The sequence below is a fragment of the Lagopus muta genome, chromosome 8 (assembly GCF_023343835.1).
Source record: "Lagopus muta isolate bLagMut1 chromosome 8, bLagMut1 primary, whole genome shotgun sequence".
Classification (NCBI taxonomy): Eukaryota; Metazoa; Chordata; class Aves; order Galliformes; family Phasianidae; genus Lagopus; species Lagopus muta.
Window position 1 is genome coordinate 7,501,647 of NC_064440.1, and position 18,659 is coordinate 7,520,305.

Sequence of the window (18,659 nt, forward strand, 5' to 3'; positions counted from 1 at the left end):
ATGTATTATTGTTCAAGGTTATATTTTATAGTTCTAATTTCATTTTCAGTGGTAGCATTAATTTTGCAGTTAATGACTGCAAAATAGAAGAGAGCAGGTGTATATTTTTGACCAATTTATATTTTTGCTGGTTAATAAGCATTAATATTTCTAATATTATTAAATAAACCTAAAGCAATTTTAAAATAATCATTTTTTGGCTTTACTGTGGGCCACATTCAGTACCATTTGTGAATGAGCATGTAGTCCGTGGTGCACCAGTCATGGAAAAAGAATTAGAGAGTCATTCAAATTAGACTGGGTGGAATTAAATGTATTTCTAGTTGTTGAATATTATGGGACAGTCCAGTAGGCAATAAATATTATTTTTGTTCTTAGATATTTTCTCCCTGTACTGACCATGGCCCAAGGTTTCTGATGATCAACCCATTCTTTATAGGGGAAGGTTAGCTTGTGTAATGGCTAATGAAGTAATTTTTTCTGTAGTAGCGAATACAGGAGCAGTACATTTGTTTATTGCTGTTTTCATTAGAGTAGAAGGCTTATTCTGAAGAAGTGAATAGTTCATTAAAAATTAAGGAAAACGGAGGGCCAAACTGGAATGTTATTTGCTTTCTAAAAATTAGTATTTAATGAGATGCTATGAATTTTTGTTTTGAGACATTATGTACTGTCCTCTGATTTCATTGGCCAAAGATGGAGTCAAAATATGTTGGTAAAGAGTAGCCAGTTCTGAATCAAATGTTTGGTAAGATCTGTGTAAAGCTGATTTGATTATGTAGATATATTTATTTCTCCTTTTAAGTGCCTGTGAATACTTATGTATACTTATGAATGCTTTCCACAAAGCCATCTGTAAGTTTGTGCACTGGCAAATAATCTGGCTCTAAACTATCTTTGCTTTCATGCATTGTTGAGAGGTTACATTGCATAATGGTTATGCTCTGTATCCTCTATTTTGATTATGATCTCTTCAATATGAAGCTTACTTCATCCTTTACCAGAGTTGGCACAGTTTTCATGGATCAGCTCACTGAGATGTGTTTATGGGGGCAAGTGGGGCTGAGCAAGCTGCAGCCTTGTGGCTGCTGCTGAGACTCATCTTCTACTGTGTTAGGGATATAGTCACTGGATTTTAATTGTCTCACTTGTTGGGCTTGCCTGTGAAGGTCCCAGTCACACATAGAGCACCACAGTAGGAGCAATGCTGACCTGTCAGGAGTTTCAGAGGCATGGGAAATTCACATTTCTGTTGCAGGTTGAAATGCCCATCTTTACTTGAGAATTGTAATTATACAGAAGCAGAAAAGCGTATAAATCTTCCTACCTTGAAATCATTGTTTATTATCCAAAATGCAGCCCTGCCAAGTCTCTAATCTGTGTGAAGTCTGACCTGGACCACGCTTTCTCCTCCAAGGGAGATCTGTTCTTGTCCTTTCAGTACTCTCAGCAGAAGGGTCAGCTTCCAAGGCTGTCAGAGAAGTGCTGCTGTACTGAGATACCTGATAATCTCTCTGGGGAAGAGCTTGGGGTAAGCTGTGACTGAGGCTGACAAATTGATCCCTGATTTTCTTAATAGTCCAGGGACATGTAAATTATTTGGACAGCAGCTGAGTGAGTCTGTTGCCAGGCTGGTTCAGTAATGAGCCTTGGTACAATGCAAGATAGGAACTGGAGATCACCTTTTTTATTCCTGAACAAAAATGTTTCCAAAGAACTGGGGAACCTGAGCAGCTTTTTGTGATGCTTAGGAGAAGATGGACTGTTCTGTACTGATGAAATGGTATCTCTCTGTTCTGCGGTGACAGTGAAACAGTATCAGAGGAGGGGAAAAACAAATAATTTTTAATTTAATTTTCATTATTTTACACCTGTGAAGTATTTTGCATCCTTAGTACAGTAGCTTTTCTGATTTGAAGTCTTTATTTACTCTTTGCAGAGAGAACAGCAAAATAAAAGTGCTGTAGTGGACCCAGTGGACCCAGAAGCAAACCAGGTTTGCTTTGCCTGCATTGCACAGTGCAAAAGCCACGATGTAGCCACTAGGAAAGCTCTTTGTCACAATTACTGTCACATCCCCTACTCTTGCTCTTGGTTCTGATTTACTGTTAATTGCATTTCAAACAAACTGGAATGGAGTAATAGACTCAAGTCTATTACCCTGGATTTTAACACCATGAAACCACATTTGGTGCTTTCTTCTGTGGTGGGAAATGGGTGTCAATAACATTTTCCTTGCAGTAATGACATATACAGCTGAAAATTTCTGCATTAAAAGAAGCACAGTGTTGAAAGGATGAGGAGGAATGGTAGAAATAGTCAAATCTCATGCTTTTGTCCAAAACCTGATTGCTGTTTGAGTTAGATAATTGCTTCCCATTTATAGTAGCACACAATTAGATCTTTGTGTTTTCATTTATTTTTATTCATTTCCTTTGTAGTGCTTTGCCCAATTATTCTCTAAACTTCTATCACTTATGGCAGGAAATGAGTTATGGCATAGCTCCTGTTTTCTTTCAACTTTTTGTTATTATCTCCTTATATAATGTGAGAGCCAGATGTTAATCTGCATGATGAACTGACCATTTCAGAAAGTTGGAACTTAGCTGTAGCTGTGTCGTTCCAAGAGTGCCCTTGAAATAGAGAAATGAAAAAGGCTTTTCTGGAGCAGCCTGGATTTGGGAAGTCTGAGCAAGTAGGTCTGTGTACAGCTGCTGCGCTCAACCCTAAGCTGAGTCCCAGGGAAACAGGAGAGAACCATAGGAAAATTTCTTCATCCAGGAGAAATAGCAGAAATTTGTTTTATGCCATCCAGCAGTACTGGAGAAGAAATAGGTCTGGCAAGCTATTTCTGCTCTCTGCCATAGAAGATGATAAGATTTATTAAGTTGCCAGTGAATAAATTGGTAAACTTTAGGTAAAACTTGGAAATTTCCAACTTGCAATGACTTTGTGTTATTGTAGCAGTACATAGAAGAGAAATGTATCTTTTTCAGAAATCTGGATATGATGGCTTAATTTTGTTGTGACAGTTAAGCTAACAGAACACTAGAGTTTCATAGCATGTGTGTGGGCTGAGCCCCAGTAAAGTCTCTGGAACAGAGCTATACTCCGTGATTGGATGCATTTTACATTATCTGTCTGTCTGTCTACTTTCAGTATATAAAGGGGGGCTATAAGAAAGGAGACAGACTCTAGCATAATCTGTTGTGATAAGACAAAGGGAAATTGTTTCCAGCTAAAAGGGGGGATTTAGATTGGATGTAAGGAAAGCATATTTATGATAAGGGTGGTGAGACACTGGAAGAGCTTGCTTAAAGAGGTTCTGGATGTCCCCTAATTAATGGAGACATTCAAGATTGGGCTAGATCAGTCTGTGATCACATGGTGGATCTGTAGGTGTCCCTGTTCATTGCAGAGGGGTTGGACCAGATGGCCTTTAAAGATCTTTTCCCACTCAGACAATTCTGTGATTCTATGAAGATAAGGAAGAGACATTGGTAAAGGATGGAGATTTTAACTGTCCTGGCCCATCCAAATGGCTGATTGCTTTATTCTGGAGTTTTATGCAAATGTCCGCACTCCTATGTTGTGCTCATTGGCCCTTTCTGCACAAATTTACAATATACAATAAAGTGTAATTTAAAAAAATATATATATATCCAGGTTTTTTTTTTTTTTTTTTTTTTTTTTTTTTTTTTTTTAATATATTGCTGAATCCATCAGTATTTGTCTTCACATTAATAGAAATGCAGTAACTGGGAAGCTGACCTCAGCAGAGCTAATTTGGTTGTGTCTGGAGGGATGCTACTCTACATCTGCTGCTTCCATTTCTCTAACTACTGTGCTAGAAGATCACGTGGTTTTGGATTATAAGGAAGTGAGAAGTAGAAGGCCCGTGGAAGTCGGGAAGTACAGGAATTAAGTACCTGTGTCTATAACACTGCAAACTGTTTTGAATAAGGTATTTTCTATGTAATGAAAGATTAATTCTGAAGACAGGAGATGTTTTACATTATAACACGACTGTGAAATAAATGTTTTCCTCAAAGCAGCACTAACAGGAGACTAAACTTTTAGAAAAGAAGTGTTCAGGTGACATGTGATTTGTGTGGCATATTGGAATTTCATCTGTATCTGTAATATCTTTGTAAATGACTATTTTATTTAATTAGCACTTAATTAGAAAAAGATTTGTCTAGCACCTCCTGTTCATTAAATCAGAAAGCTTTCTCTATTTTAATTAGCATGACATTTTCTATAATCAATTTAATGAAATACCATCTGCAGTTCTAATAATACTGTGTACAGCAAAGGCTGATTGGCATATGTTGACAGCAAAGTAACAACATTTTTCTATTTCAAGAAAAGGTAAAATATAAGAAAAAAGAGGAGTGATAGGCTGTTTTGTGCTGCAGTGTATAACATTATTTAAGCAAACAGAAACTCGGTACCTTCAGTGGGAAAATAAGCTTTTGCAATTTTCAGTGTAACACTACCAGTAATTTCAAAATACTGCCCTGAAATTTCCTTATTAGGTATTATAAAGCATATCTTCAGTATTTGTGGTGTGCATTTCCATCTCTTTTCTTTACTTTTGAAATGTTAGTTACACTCTTAATACTGTTCTATTACCTTAGTATCTGACAGTTTCAAGTATATGAGACCTTGCTCCTTTCAGCCTAGTCTGTAATTTGGATTACAGGAGGAGTTGCTTAAGTTCAATAACATGTGAAATGAAAGCCTATACTCATCAATAAACCACCACAGTTCAATATTCTGCTTTCAGAAAGCTAAATTTGTTAAAAGGCCACATAGACCCTGTGCTAAATTCTTCTGTTGGCTTAATTCAGGGTTTGATTTTCAATGATGATAGTATAATTCAGCTTGGAATTTAGTCTGTTTTTTTTTCCTCCAAATAACAGAATTGTTCATTAGAAATTAAAAATAATTTATTTTAGTTAACGTGAACTTGTATGATGCTAGTTGGAAAAGCAAGTGTTGCAAATGAGCCCTGTAGCTTTTCAGTTTTGTTGTCAATTCAGTAATTGAGGGTAAAGAAGTTATTATAGAATTAGCTAAGATGGGGCTCATGCTGCTGGTTAAATAAAACAAGTTTTGTATTTTGTGATATTTAGATATTTAGTTAAACTAGATACTCTAATTCTGATGAAAAATTTTAAACGTGATAGATACAAAAAATTAAGGAAGATTTTTACAGGCATTGAAATCCCTGCATACAAGAGAATCACTTTGGTAAAGCATCCTCAAATGGACCCTGCAGGTAAACGGATCTGCACACTGCAGGTTGGGAAATGGAAGGGAGAAGGAAGGCAATCTGTTTTGTCTGCCTGGGAACAATTTTTCTTCTGAGATGGGGGGATTTCCGTGCTGTGACTGTGAGCATTGTAGCAGGTGTACACCCACATGGATTCTCTGAACAAGGCAGCATCATTAACCAACCCCAGCATCTCATCGGCAGCTGAAATCAATATTTGATAGCTTGTAGGAAAGTGGAGTAAAAGGCACAAAAAGGAGACAAATTATGAATCGGATGAAAAAATAAATATGCCTTGATGCCATAGGCAGTCAACTGAAAGACAACCACAAGGGCTTGAGTTTTTATTAAAATGGTCTTAACACAAAGCTACTAACAGAAGTTATATTGGTCCTGTATTCCCACAGATTCATTGCAAAAGGGGATGAGAAAATCAGTAGAATTAAATTCACAGATTCCAAGCCAGAAGTGATCATAGCAGCCATCTGAAATAAACCTTTAATATTTTTATCCGCAGTCAGACTAAACTAATTATTGACATAAAGATATGAAGTGTGAACCAAAGGAGATAGATCACTGATCGGAGTAGCCTATCTTTCTTATTATTTTTGTTAGTCGATACCATTTTTGGTCCTCCTAATGTGTTTTCCATTAGTACGGTATAATGTAAACTTTGGAATCACAGTGTCATAAAAGAAGGCAAATGCTTCAAAAAAAAACCCAATATACAGATTCTTAGTAGTTTCCTCTATCAAACATAGTCCTGTCAAAAATTTTTTGACAAGATTTATTCCCCATAAAATGCTGTCAAGTGTGAATTTTATTGCTAGCCTGTATTTTGTAGGAAGAATCCTGGATTTATTGTGCTGCTATTTTATTGGGGAATGATGTCAAGTTAATTTATGTAAAGACCCTTGGTTATCTTTCTTCACCTTTTAATAGTGCAGAACTATTACATGTGGGACATTTTCAACGCGTTATTTGTGTACATCACTTAGGGAAGGTGGCTTGAAATTATGTGGTGTTCTTAGAGGCTTCCTCACATTCTGCTTAGCTCAGGACATTATGCTTTCTGTTTTAGTGATGTCCTCAGATAGTACAGCTCCTCAATGCTCTGTTTTCTGCATGGTACTATTCTTAATTCATTACAGATCAAGCATTCTTTGTTTTTGCTCCTTTGAGTGACTTTGAGAAGTGCTGGGGATCTCTGAACTTCTATATCACAAAGATACCAAGATAATAAATCAATCTGTTTGAACAGACAGTTAAGGACTAGGTATTATTTTCTACTATAGACTTTATGACTCTGGTTCAAAGATGAATTAGAAGCAAATATGTTCACAGCTCTTATTTGCGTCTAGGTTATCAGTAGAAAAAATCATCATGTTTTGTGGCCATTAACTACCCCATTATCCAGCCTGAGAAGTGCCCTGCAAGCTTTGACTGGAATAAGACTTCAGTATAATTTGATATGGTTACTTTTGAAGATTGTATTTATTCTTAGAACTTGTGTGATATTTTGATGGATTTTTCTTATATCTGAGAGTCTCCAGGCATTTTGCAAACATTCATTTAAATTTATGCACTTCAGGAGTTAACAATTGAATCCAGTATAGAGATGGAAGCCAAGGTTTAGTGAAAGGTGTGATTATCGTCCACTAACATCTGCCTTTTAAGGGGTCTGACTGTCAATTTTCAATACTCATAATCTAAATAAAATATCATTCTGAATTGAAAACAAAGGCCTTGGTTTACATCATTCACAGTATCTGCAGTTCCAAATGCTGTTTCACACTATGTGAGAAGAACCCTAAGAGCCACTTAGTCTTGGTTCTGTTAGTAACTTTAATGCCAACTTCTTTATGTGAGTGAAATTGTCTTGGTAGGATTTAATTAATAAAACACAAAAAATCCTGTTGAACAAGAGCTGATGGCACGTTGGACAACTGGAAGATTAGATGATTGAAAAGGAGTTCTATTCTGATATTGTTTACAAGGGTTGATAGAGATAAGACAACTGGGAATGGTTTTAAACTGAGACAGGGGAGATTTAGGTTATAAATTAGGAGGTTTTCACACAGAGAGTGGTGACACACTGGAACAGGTTGCCCAAGGAGGCTGTGGACGCCCCATCCCTGGAGGCATTCAAGGCCAGTCTGGATGTGGCTCTGGGCAGCCTGGTCTGGCGGTTGGTGATCCTGCACATAGCAGGGGGTTGAAACTAGATGATCAGTGTGGTCCTTTTCAACCCAGGCCATTCTATGATTCTATGATTGTTGTTCAGGCTGGAAAGTGCATTAGGCTCACCTATGCACCATGCACTGTACTATTGGAAGATGAACACTGATCGTTGTTGGTGGATGTTTAGTGTTTCTGAATTATATGCTCCATTTCTTACACTCTGATTTGTCCATGACTGGGTACAGCTCTTTGTCTAGAGAACTGATTGTTTTTTTTTTTGTTATTATTATTATTTTTTTAATGGTATTTTAATATTGCTTATAAGTGTGGTCCTCAAGGAATTTTTAGTGCTGTTGTACCTGAAAACTCATGCATGAAAATCTAAAAGTTGCAGAAATTTAAATGTCCTGTGGTAGCCAGTAACCTGAAATCAAAATAACTCTGTACAAAGTGCTGCCTCTTATCTTTCAAATGATTTTTTTTAATGTTTATTTTGATATTAAAAAGAAAAATCCACATTTCCTAAGATACGTAATCTTTTTTCTTAAACAGCAGCTCTGAAAATCCTGTCCTAGATTCCATCCACCCAATCCCAATTCCCAGCCACAATCTGAAATAGCTTAGTGTGCTCTTTAAATGAGGCTTCATTAATTTTACAGAATGTACCAGAGGACATTCACTAATGCTGTATATTTGGAGTTTCTGTGCAGTCAATTAAAATGTAGCTACATTTTTTTTCTGAATAAGTGAAGCATATTTCTTATGATAGCATAACCTTTTTCTCCAGGCATATTTACTTGCTTCTTCATACAATTCAAATAAGTGTAATGAATTTCTTAGGCATTAGTGAGGATTAATAAAGTTCTTCTGTGTTTCCTTTAGGTTTAATTTAGAACTTTCCACATTTTTATTTAATAAAAAAATAGTTCTGCTTGATTAAATACAATTTTTTTAACAGTAATTTTAAATAAAACACAGAACTAGCCAGTGCTCAATCTCTTTTCAGAAACAGTGATAAATTTGGAACTGTTTTTTTTTTTTGATCAGGGTTTATGAATTTATTGTATATTATCTATTATATCATTGCAGCTATTATTATGAAAAAGGCAGAAAACCTTTTTTTGTAAGAATGACAGTTTTTTAATTCATATTTTTTTTTCTTTAGCTCAGGTGTATTTTTTTTTTTTCTTATGTAAACTTCTCAAGCAATCTGTAAAAAGGGGAAAAAAATGCAAGGCTTTATGACACAGTGGTTTTATGTTTTACAAACATATTGTTTTAATCCTTTCTAGCAGGCCACTGAGCTGGTGATCTGATATTCTGTGGCCTTGCACTCATCACAGAGATCACAGACTGTCTGCAGATATTGTACATATCTTTATCAACAGAATTGCTAGAGATATAAAATAGTACAGAGGTTTTCTTAGAAGTGCTTCCGAGGAGGTATGGGACAGTGGTGTCCAGAAAAAGGTTTTTTGCAGAACTTCCCTTTGGTAGACAGCTTTTGGTATACATAGTGACAGTGATTTCTAGGTCAGAGTATTTTGTTTTGTGGTTCAGGATGTTACTTCATTCCCATCAATCCCAATGAATATGTTCTTATCACATAAAATGTTTCTTTTTAAATATAATCATGTTTCTGAATGAAATGAACGTACCATAGAGCATGAACTCATTAAGCTCATGAGGCAGGTGAACATTGAATCACAAAATGGTTTAGGTTGGGAGGGAACTTAAAAACTTAAACAGCATCCAGTTCCACCTTCTGCCATGGGCAGGGACATCTCCCACTGCATTATGATGTGTGCAGTTCTTCTCTCAGTCTTGTTTGCATATCATAATAAAGGTATTTGAATGACTTCAATATGCTGGTTTTCTCTGTTGTATTATTTACTCAATGTGTTTGTTAATTGTTAATGCCTTTGTTGTTGCAGATACAGCAGTGGTGTATAAAGATAGGAATGGGCATGTTATTGAACTGAATGTAGAAACAAATACCACTACATTATTACTGGAGAACACAACTTTTGTAAGTAACACATTTTATTTCTTGCTGGAAGTCTGCTAACTTTTTTCCTGTAACAGCAGTGAGAGAGTACAATATTTAAAGATTGCAGAATATATGTTCGTAACCTAGAGTAGGATATGTATAAATGGAAAGTATAATCCATTCCTGTCAGTGATAATTTCTGGCTTGTTATTTTATTCAACCTACATGCAAATAATTAATTGGTATATATGTTTTTGGCTGTAGTCCATGTTTTGTTCAGGCCATTTGAAGGATTGTCCCTGACATATCTGTTAGTGGATCTAGCTGTGTGCAACATTTCATAAAATAGGGAATTCTACCCAAAATTTGAAAGCTTTCTGTTATCAGAAATGGGGGAAAGTGTTCAAAAAAATCATACAAAGATTTTCCTTTAAGCAATTATGCAGAGAAAGAAAAAAATATTTCCTATTCCTGGTAATCAGAAGTTTAAGCATTCTTTACTGCATTAATGGTAATTGGATGGCTGAGGATTTCTCTTTACCAGTAAATATTACATTCATGAGTAGCTTCAATATATTTCTGAGCAGCAGTTAATTGCTAAAAAATGTTACAATGCTTAGTTTCCATTTTCCTTTGCTTGGCTTGGAGCTGTTAGTCTCAGTGATAACCTTTTACATCCTACCCTGTAATTCCTGTTTGTCAGGACTTTGCATTGTGAATGCATTGCTTGCCAGTCTTTCCTCCTATGTACTCTGTATGGACCACTGACTGTTACTGCTTGTCCCTGTATTGTCCCTTGTGTGAAGTAGTTTCCACATGTAGACCAAAAAAGATTACTTTTTCTTTTTTTCTATCAGTGGTGTTTGACAGGGGCTGATTTTATTTCTGGTGTGCTGTTGGCCTTTGCTGATACCAATGCTTCATTTCAAAACATAAAACCCTCAGTGAAGTTTCCTTTTAACTCATTGAACCGGAAAGAAGAGAGCAGAAGTTCAGGAAAGTGAACTTGATCCTGATATCCCAGGTCCATGTAAAGATGAAGGAGAAGGGAGGAGAAAGTTGTATATTAAGGTAGAGTGTGCATAAGGCTCCCTTTGTGTAAGCTGCCCCCCATCTGTATGCTGGGGTGTGCCTCACTTTACATCCTAGCCCAAAAAAGACTGTCAGGCACCATGAAAAGTGAGTGAAAAGGTGAATTTCTGTGAAGTACAAACAAAGAAATATTGGAGAAACACTTTCCCTCTTAATTCTGTATATCTGTGAGTGCTTGTCTGGCTAAGTGGAGGACTCACTGTGTTAGGCCTATACCTTCAGTGTGTAACTTAAATGCAAGCAGCTACTTGGACATCTCTGACTATTAAAGATAAATTTAATTACAGTTCTTGAGTTTCCTCACAAATGAATGCATACACTTTTGGCTGCAGGTGTTTGGCTTACGCTATGTAGTGCCAGCATGAGAAGCTGTTCAGGCTATTATGCTAAACCAGCCGTGCCAATCAGTGATGAATCAGTATGGACAAACTGCTTCACACTGTGAGCGTTTCGTCTTGTCAGAAAGTTGCTCATGTTTTTTTATGGAGCTGATTCACATTTAACTGATACAGACTGACAGAGCTCTCAACATTAGATATCTGCACTTCATTAAACATGGGAAACTGATCCAAGATGGCTACTGTTCAAGCAACCATTGAATGATTATCTATGGAATAGAGCCAAATAAAGATGTGTGGGGTTTCTTTTTCTCTTCTCTTCTCTTCTCTTCTCTTCTCTTCTCTTCTCTTCTCTTCTCTTCTCTTCTCTTCTCTTCTCTTCTCTTCTCTTCTCTTCTCTTCTCTTCTCTTCTCTTCTCTTCTCTTCTCTTCTCTTCTCTCCTCTCCTCTCCTCTCCTCTCCTCTCCTCTCCTCTCCTCTCCTCTCCTCTCCTCTCCTCTCCTCTCCTCTCCTCTCCTCTCCTCTCCTCTCCTCTCCTCTCCTCTCCTCTCCTCTCCTCTCCTCTCCTCTCCTCTCCTCTCCTCTCCTCTCCTCTCCTCTCCTCTCCTCTCCTCTCCTCTCCTCTCCTCTCCTCTCCTCTCCTCTCCTCTCCTCTCCTCTCCTCTCCTCTCCTCTCCTCTCCTCTCCTCTCCTCTTTTTTTTCCCGTCCCCTCCCCTCGCCTTCTCTCTTTTTTTTTTCTTTTTGTTGTTGTTGAAGCTCCACTCTGTATGGAGTGATAAGCTGTCAGTGTTAAATAAAGTAGATTCCAGACTGCCCAGGGAAGTGATAGAGTCACCTTCTCTGGAGATATTTAAGGAAGTGGTAGATTATAGTACTGAGAGACATGGTTAGTGGGCATGGTGGGAATCTTTGGGGATGTACTTGATAATCTTAGAGGTCTTTTCTATTCTATGATTCCGTGTTACAGAGCCAGGCTATATGTCTGAAAGCCTTATCTTCTAAGGTCCATTGTCCCCAAATTCGCACTTCTGAATGTACTCTTCCAAAGTTAGACACCTGGCTCATTAATCAAACATTTTCCTCACTCACTGTCACATCTGTTAAATCACCAGTGCATAATTAGAACAGTGCTGGTTTAACAACTCTTCAGAGCTGTCTTATTTTAATGAATAGTATTGTGCAGATCCAACATAAACAGTGGCAATACAAGTTCCCTTCTTCTGTGTTAGAAGGTTTCCATTGTGGAACAGTCAGCTTTAGATGGGAATTATTAACTTGCTTTTAGTCTGTATTCCCTATCCTGTTTGTGTGTGCTCAAGTTTCCCAAAGCAGGGGCAGGTTTTTCTTAGTAATGTCCGTTGAAAACAGAACTGCTGTGATAAACTCCTTGTGTAGGGAGAAGGGGCTAGCAGTGATATAAGGGAATTAATTGCTTTTGAAGCGTGAAAAATATCTGTTGGGTTCTCTGGAGGTCTTAATTTAAAGATGTTTTCTAAACCACATCTGTATGTATGTATTTGTGTAGTGCATCTTGTTCAAGCTGTCTGGGAAATAGTTAATAACTAATAAATAGCTGCTATTTTGAGCCAGCAGCATATGAATGTTAACAGCTGGAGGCTGGGCAAGTCTTCTGTTAGATAGAGCCAAAAAAAGCCCGCACATTAATCACTGTGTGGCATCCTGATGTTTGTGATGCTGTCTCAAGATGTGATTACAATATGTTCTCCATCATCTGTTTGAGGTGCCTATCACCAGGAGTATAAGTGACATGCTTACCAGTCATTTAGCACTTAGCAATACTTTACTGCATGTTACAGTTCCAAAATAAATGACATGATGCCACATTTAGCTAAGCAATTTCAGTGTTTAACAAGCATTTTATTTATACCTTTTGCTGTCACAAAGCCACGAAGAGCAGGTTGCCAATTCACCCACAACCTACCTACAAGGCCTGGATATTCTGGGTATTCAACCTAGCTATGAGGCCTGGGTATTCTGCAAGGGGGAGGGTATGGAGGGCCGCGTGGTTTCTTTTGCTTGTTGGAGTTGTTTGTCTGTACCCCTGCGATGCTTCTAGGTCTGCCTCCCTCATCAGTTTTATAGTCCTACAACCCAAAACAAAAATTAAAAAAAAAAAAAAAAAAAGATGAGAGGAAAAGTGTATGGGACTGTGTTCTGTTATGGTTGTTTCCAGATGGAGCTGAACTCAATGGATTCGTGTGAGTCCCTTCCAACTCAGAATATTCTCTGATTCTATGAAGTGTGTTTTAAGACTCCTTTAGAAATTTTGTTTCATTTATTTCTCTTAACAAAAAAGAATAACTGTGATAATGGTGGATGTATGCAAAAATATTCAGATGCCAGGCATGCTCCCTAACAAACGCTTAGCCAGTAATGAATGTAGCACAACTACTTAAGGCTTTCCATTTTAGATGATGAGATATATTTTGAATAATCAAATAAGGAGCTTTTGATTTGTGTGTGATACCCAACAATGCAAGTATTACTGTTTTCAGCTTGGAAACTAGAATATGGTCTTGCGTCCTAACAGGTTTCACCCAGCTATATGCTTTGGACTCTTCTAAAACCCTGCCATTCGTGACCAGGTTTCCCATTGGATTTCTCTGCCTTTCCACAACTCTCCTCAAACTTCAGGGGAAACTGCATCAGAGTGTGCAGCAAATAAATCTTACTGAACTGCAAACCTGCTTTTCAGTGGCTTGCTAGGAGCATACCCTAGAGCATCATATTGTTGTGTTACTGTGGGCCATCTTTTACACAAGGATGGAGAGGAAAGGATTACTTCTTGCTGCCTGCCAATTAGTGGGTGGCATCAGAAGGGTGAGAGAAACAGAAGCCTTGGCTCATGAATCATGATTAGGCTGTGGCAGCCCAGCTGTGAAAACTCGTAGAAGCTTTACAGCCAAAGGCAGAGAATGACAGTTTTAGTCTGAACAGCTTTTAGCAGGAACTATTTTGTGCTGTTATACACAACACTGTTCATAAATACCCCTTCTTGTTAATAGTTCCATTTTGATTTTTCTTTTTGTTTTGTTTGTTTTTTATCCCCACACATCCTTTCCTCTTTTGATGGGAAACTCAGTGCAGCATCTTAATGCAATTACAGTTCCTTTGTTGATTAATGTAGGTTTAATTGCAAGAGTAGCTTACATGCTTGTATTTTAAGAGTCTTGCATAAGAGATTAATGAAAGATTGAATAATTCTGAATGCATTAAACAACATTGTATTATATAACCAAACAAATATTAAGAATTGTTACAATAGTGGACACTTTAATGAACCCCCCTTTTGCTAAATAGGTTATAATGAACACTGAAAATGTGATGTCATATTTAGCAATGTATGGAAAATGGATGACAAATTTAAGAAGGGAAGACTGTACAGGTGAAATATAACTAATTTACGGATAACAGTTTATTTGTTTAAAGTATTTTATAGTTGAATAGAGCTGATAGCTTTTGTAGGGATTTTAGGTCTCGATGTGGCAAGATATAAAGCAAATGTGAAGGAGATAAAGAAAATGACCTTTCCTTCTGCCTTTCTTCTGTCCAGGTTTGAAAGGGGACATGGGTGTATATATAGGGCACAGTGCACACAGAGCTCAGTTACCAGCAGTCTGCTATCCAGCTTATTCTGTGCAGTGATGCAGAGGGAAACGAGCCCTGATTCTGCAGCCAGGGACCAGGCCTAATTAGCTGCATATCTCCCTGTTTCAAAGCTTATTTGTCCAGGGCTATAGTTCTTACAAATCAGGCAAAGAAAGATAAACATAGAGGCAGAATCATAAGGGACAGCATTTAGATCTGTTTTTTTTAATAAGGCTCAACAGCTCCTCACAAAGCAAGGAGCTTGAAAAGTAGCTGATATGCAGACATGGCATTGGAAGAAGCACTTTCCAGATGACAAAATGATGCCTAAGGCTTTTTTAAATTTTTTTCCCTCCACTGTTTCCAATATGATGTTTTTTCAATACTTTCTTTTTCTTCAAAATTCAAAACCACTCTTCTCCTGAGAAAAGAACAAATCATTAAGGTCAAACTCTTGACAAACTTCTTTTTAATAAATAAACATATCTATTCCCTGTAGCAATCATCCCAGTACACAATCTCCCCAGGGTTTCAGCAGCATACGTCTAGTTTCCCATAGAGAGGACTGCAGTTTTCTTTTAAATCCACCACGTGGTGATCTTATCACCTCAGTCAGTGAGTTGGTTGGTGTTACCTTAGGCACCTGTACAGGGAAAAAGTGGAATCTGTCTCTCTTTTGTTTTAGTCCACTGATGAATTCTGAGTTTATTTTCCATGGTGGACAGGAGGAATGGTTATAATGTGCTTTTTCTCTGTTTTTGAACTAGAAGGGTTTATTCTATGCACAGAAGTGCTATTTCTGAATTTATTTCTAAGATTGTCTGAAAACATAAGAAAAAAAAAGTTGTAACTTAAACCCCTCTGAAATTCTGTTTGAATCGAACATTTTGATTCCTAGAAAGGTTGATTGTAAATCCAGCTTTAAAAATAGGTTAATAATGTTTTTAGGGCAATTTCAGTAAATCAGCATTGCTATCAGCTTTGGCTGTGCAAACTTGTTTTCTTATGGCCTAATTTTTATTTTCTTGGTTCTTAAGTGGAACATTAAAAAGTACAAAATAGCTTTATGGTTTTTTTCACGAGAATTCCATTACACTGAAAACTTCTGCCAAAGCCATTCCCTGCAATCAAGAGATTATGTCTCAGTGGCATTGCGCTTATACTGTGTGTACAAGGTTTTGCTGGAAGCATACAAAATTTTGCAGTTGAGCACAAGCTGGATGAACAAAGTCATTTTCTGTAGGATTCAGATTAGTTTAAATCCCAAATCCACAAGATTCCACTTGGATACAGAGTATGAGAGTAGCTCCTGGTGGTGGTGTTTCAGATTGCCAATACACCTGAGCTAGTCAGGTGTTAGCATTAATTGTATTACTTTTGTAGTGGTATAATAAGTAACTGAAGATTTTTATTAAATGCTGGAAATGTTAAGTGCCACATTCCCTAAGAAAGAATTGGGATATCTGCCTGGGTTGCATACTGCTTATGAATGAGGTAGTAGGGACAATAATTAATAAACTGAACCAAATCCGAAAATTTTAAATCCGAAAATTTTCACATCTAGAATATTTTCAGTGATGTGCCAAACAAAAGGCATGTTGTCCATGCATTTAGTTTCTGGTGGTTATCTCATGAGAGGTTCTTTGTACGTGGTGGAAATCTATTCTTTGTACTTTATAGATTAAAAATTTCCTCACAGCCTTAGAAGATCCTTTTGTCTTCTTGCCTCAGGACAGCTGATTTATCTTCATTCTGTTTGCTGTTGCGCACAGTTTTTTTCTCCAAAAGTTATTTTTTCCTTTTGACTGGATTTGAGTAATTTGGTTCTAGTTATGTTATATAGTAACTTCAGTTTAGATTGTACGTCAAAATGCTGCATCTTCTTGGCTTATTGGATGATTAGCCTTATGAATGAATTGGTCTGTGATTTCTGGCTAGTGTACTCCTTAATCTTTAGATTAGCAGTAGGATTAGGCTAAACATAACAGGATGTCCAAAAAGCAAAATCAGAAAAGGTCTTTATATGTTGTTCTGCAGAGCTATTCATACATTTTTCCTCATATCGTACCTGTGTGCTTCCGTTAGTTTTTCCATACTACTTCTTATTTTAATTCTTTTACTTCTCCCTTCCCCTCTCATTCTGCAGATACCTCAAGATTCATTAAAAATTACTTCCTGCAACACACTTTAAAGCACACTTATCTTTCTTCTACATTAGATGCATTAAATTTTTTTCAACATCAATGTTATCCTTTTATTGAGTTACAACCCTGAATTCTATTGGGTGTCATGTAATCTTAGCTAGATATAAAACAATATTAGTTTTATATTGGTATTTTATATTCCACTTTACCTTCCACTAAGCATTTTACTTCCTATAAGAAAGAGGATTTTTCTTTAGTGCAAACTGTCATGCAAAATGTTTCTGTGTGGTGTTGAAAGAAACATAGTAAGGACACAGTGCACATCTATTCTTTTTTGTAGTAGTAGTAGTAGTTGTGCATTATCTTTATAGCTTAACCAAGTGACAGGTCTCCCATGTAGTCATTCCTGATGAACACACCAACCAAAACACCTTCCCTCTTCCTTTGAAAATGAATCGGTTTTAATTGCTACCTTTAAGCTTAGTGTCTGTAATCATGACAAAAAAAAATTCATCAGCTTCTGAATTTGTAATTGGTCTTGAAGCCAGATTCATGTCACCACTCTACTGACACCTGCAAATTAGACTAAGAATTATTGCAGTCCATCTTTTGTGTAAATTAAGGTTTTCCTAATCAGAACTGTTATGAATGGAGAATTATTAAATTAACTGTAATTTGGAAAAAAGTGATCTTTCCTTTTGTGTACTCACTTTTATTGTTACTTCATTTGTAGGTAACTTTCAAAGCATCGAGATACTCAGTTTCACCAGACTTAAGATTTGTTCTTCTTGCATACGATGTAAAACAGGTAAGCCAACAGTTCATTGGTAAATAATCCTTTAAATTAAAAAGCAGCAGCCCTTGTTGTTTTGTGTATTCTGTATGTGACTCCACATAACATAGTTTGAATCAAGTACTTAATTTCTCTTTCCATGACTTTCTAATAAAATGATGGTAACACATGTATTTAAGCAGAAATACTGCAAGATTTTCAATTGAAGTAAATTGCTCTGACTTCTCTGTAGTATTCTACCTGTTGTATTGTGGAGGTTTCATAATCCTTAAACTCTTACTAGCTGATTACATGAAACCCAATATGAAATATTCTAGAGGTATCAGTGTAAAATTACTCATTAACCTGAGACTAGATCCAAGTAGATATTTTTCTACTGATTCTGCTGGATTCATCAAACTTTTCTTATAGCATGTATGGACAGATCAGCAAGAAAGAGGTATTGTTTGGTTCACTGGTTTTGTTGTGGAGGGTTTGATTCTTATGTAAAAAATTCTTTCTCCTTACTGTTTCCCTTCTTCATTGTTCCTTATTATGGAAAGAGTTCTTGTAATCTTTCATAATAACTTAATTTCCTTATTTGACCTAGTGAAATTTTTATTTTGAATGAGTTTGTTTAGGATTTTCTTAGCAATGCAGGCAATAGAGAAAAACAGAAAGTCATGAAAATATCCTCCTCACTAGACTTAAACACAGCAGGGTCAGTGTTGAATCTGTCCCTCAGTAAATGTGATCCACTGACATCAAACAGCAGTGATGGTGGTTAGCTTTGGATGAAGGTTGTGATGCTTGTTCTGGAGTCCTGTGACTGATCTCATGGTTTTCAAACCAGAACAATGTTTACATGCTCTAGAAGTGGTAGTGGCAGTGCTAAAACTGGTTAATAGCATACTGTTGTCAGCTCGATCCTCAGTTCTTGTTAGCAGTAATGCCATTGAATTTTCTCATGTTCCGAAAAGAATCTATTCCTTAAGGTAAGAAGGAAAATTACCAAAAAGCGTAGTCCACTTTCAAAATTTAGTAAAGTTACTATTGTGAATATGTGGTAAAAAGCAATTTTTTTAATTTTTTATTTATTTTTTAAATATTCTGATTCTTGAGAAATTTCTTAGGCTGGTGAGGCACTTCCATGTTTTCTCAAAATCCTGGGGGGATAAGGTGTACAATGCCTTGGTAAACCTCTGTATATCCGTGTCATTATTTCTTGTATCATGAAGAAGTAAGATAATGCTC

The 18,659-nt window shown here is 36.7% G+C and overlaps 1 protein-coding gene across 8 annotated transcripts in view; it reads left to right on the forward strand.

The window, feature by feature from the left end:
• The window catches only part of DPP10 (dipeptidyl peptidase like 10), a 355,631-nt gene that overhangs the window by 250,608 nt on the left and 86,364 nt on the right, over window positions 1-18,659 (forward strand). For all 8 annotated transcript variants that reach the window (XR_007378432.1, XR_007378431.1, XM_048952390.1 and 5 more), the window contains exons 4-5: window positions 9,394-9,488; window positions 17,367-17,441. Coding sequence is in view for 6 of the 8 variants with exons in the window: in XM_048952390.1 (XP_048808347.1) it covers window positions 9,394-9,488; window positions 17,367-17,441 (170 nt within the window). In the remaining 2 variants the exon portion in view is untranslated. The remainder of the gene's footprint in view (window positions 1-9,393; window positions 9,489-17,366; window positions 17,442-18,659) is intronic.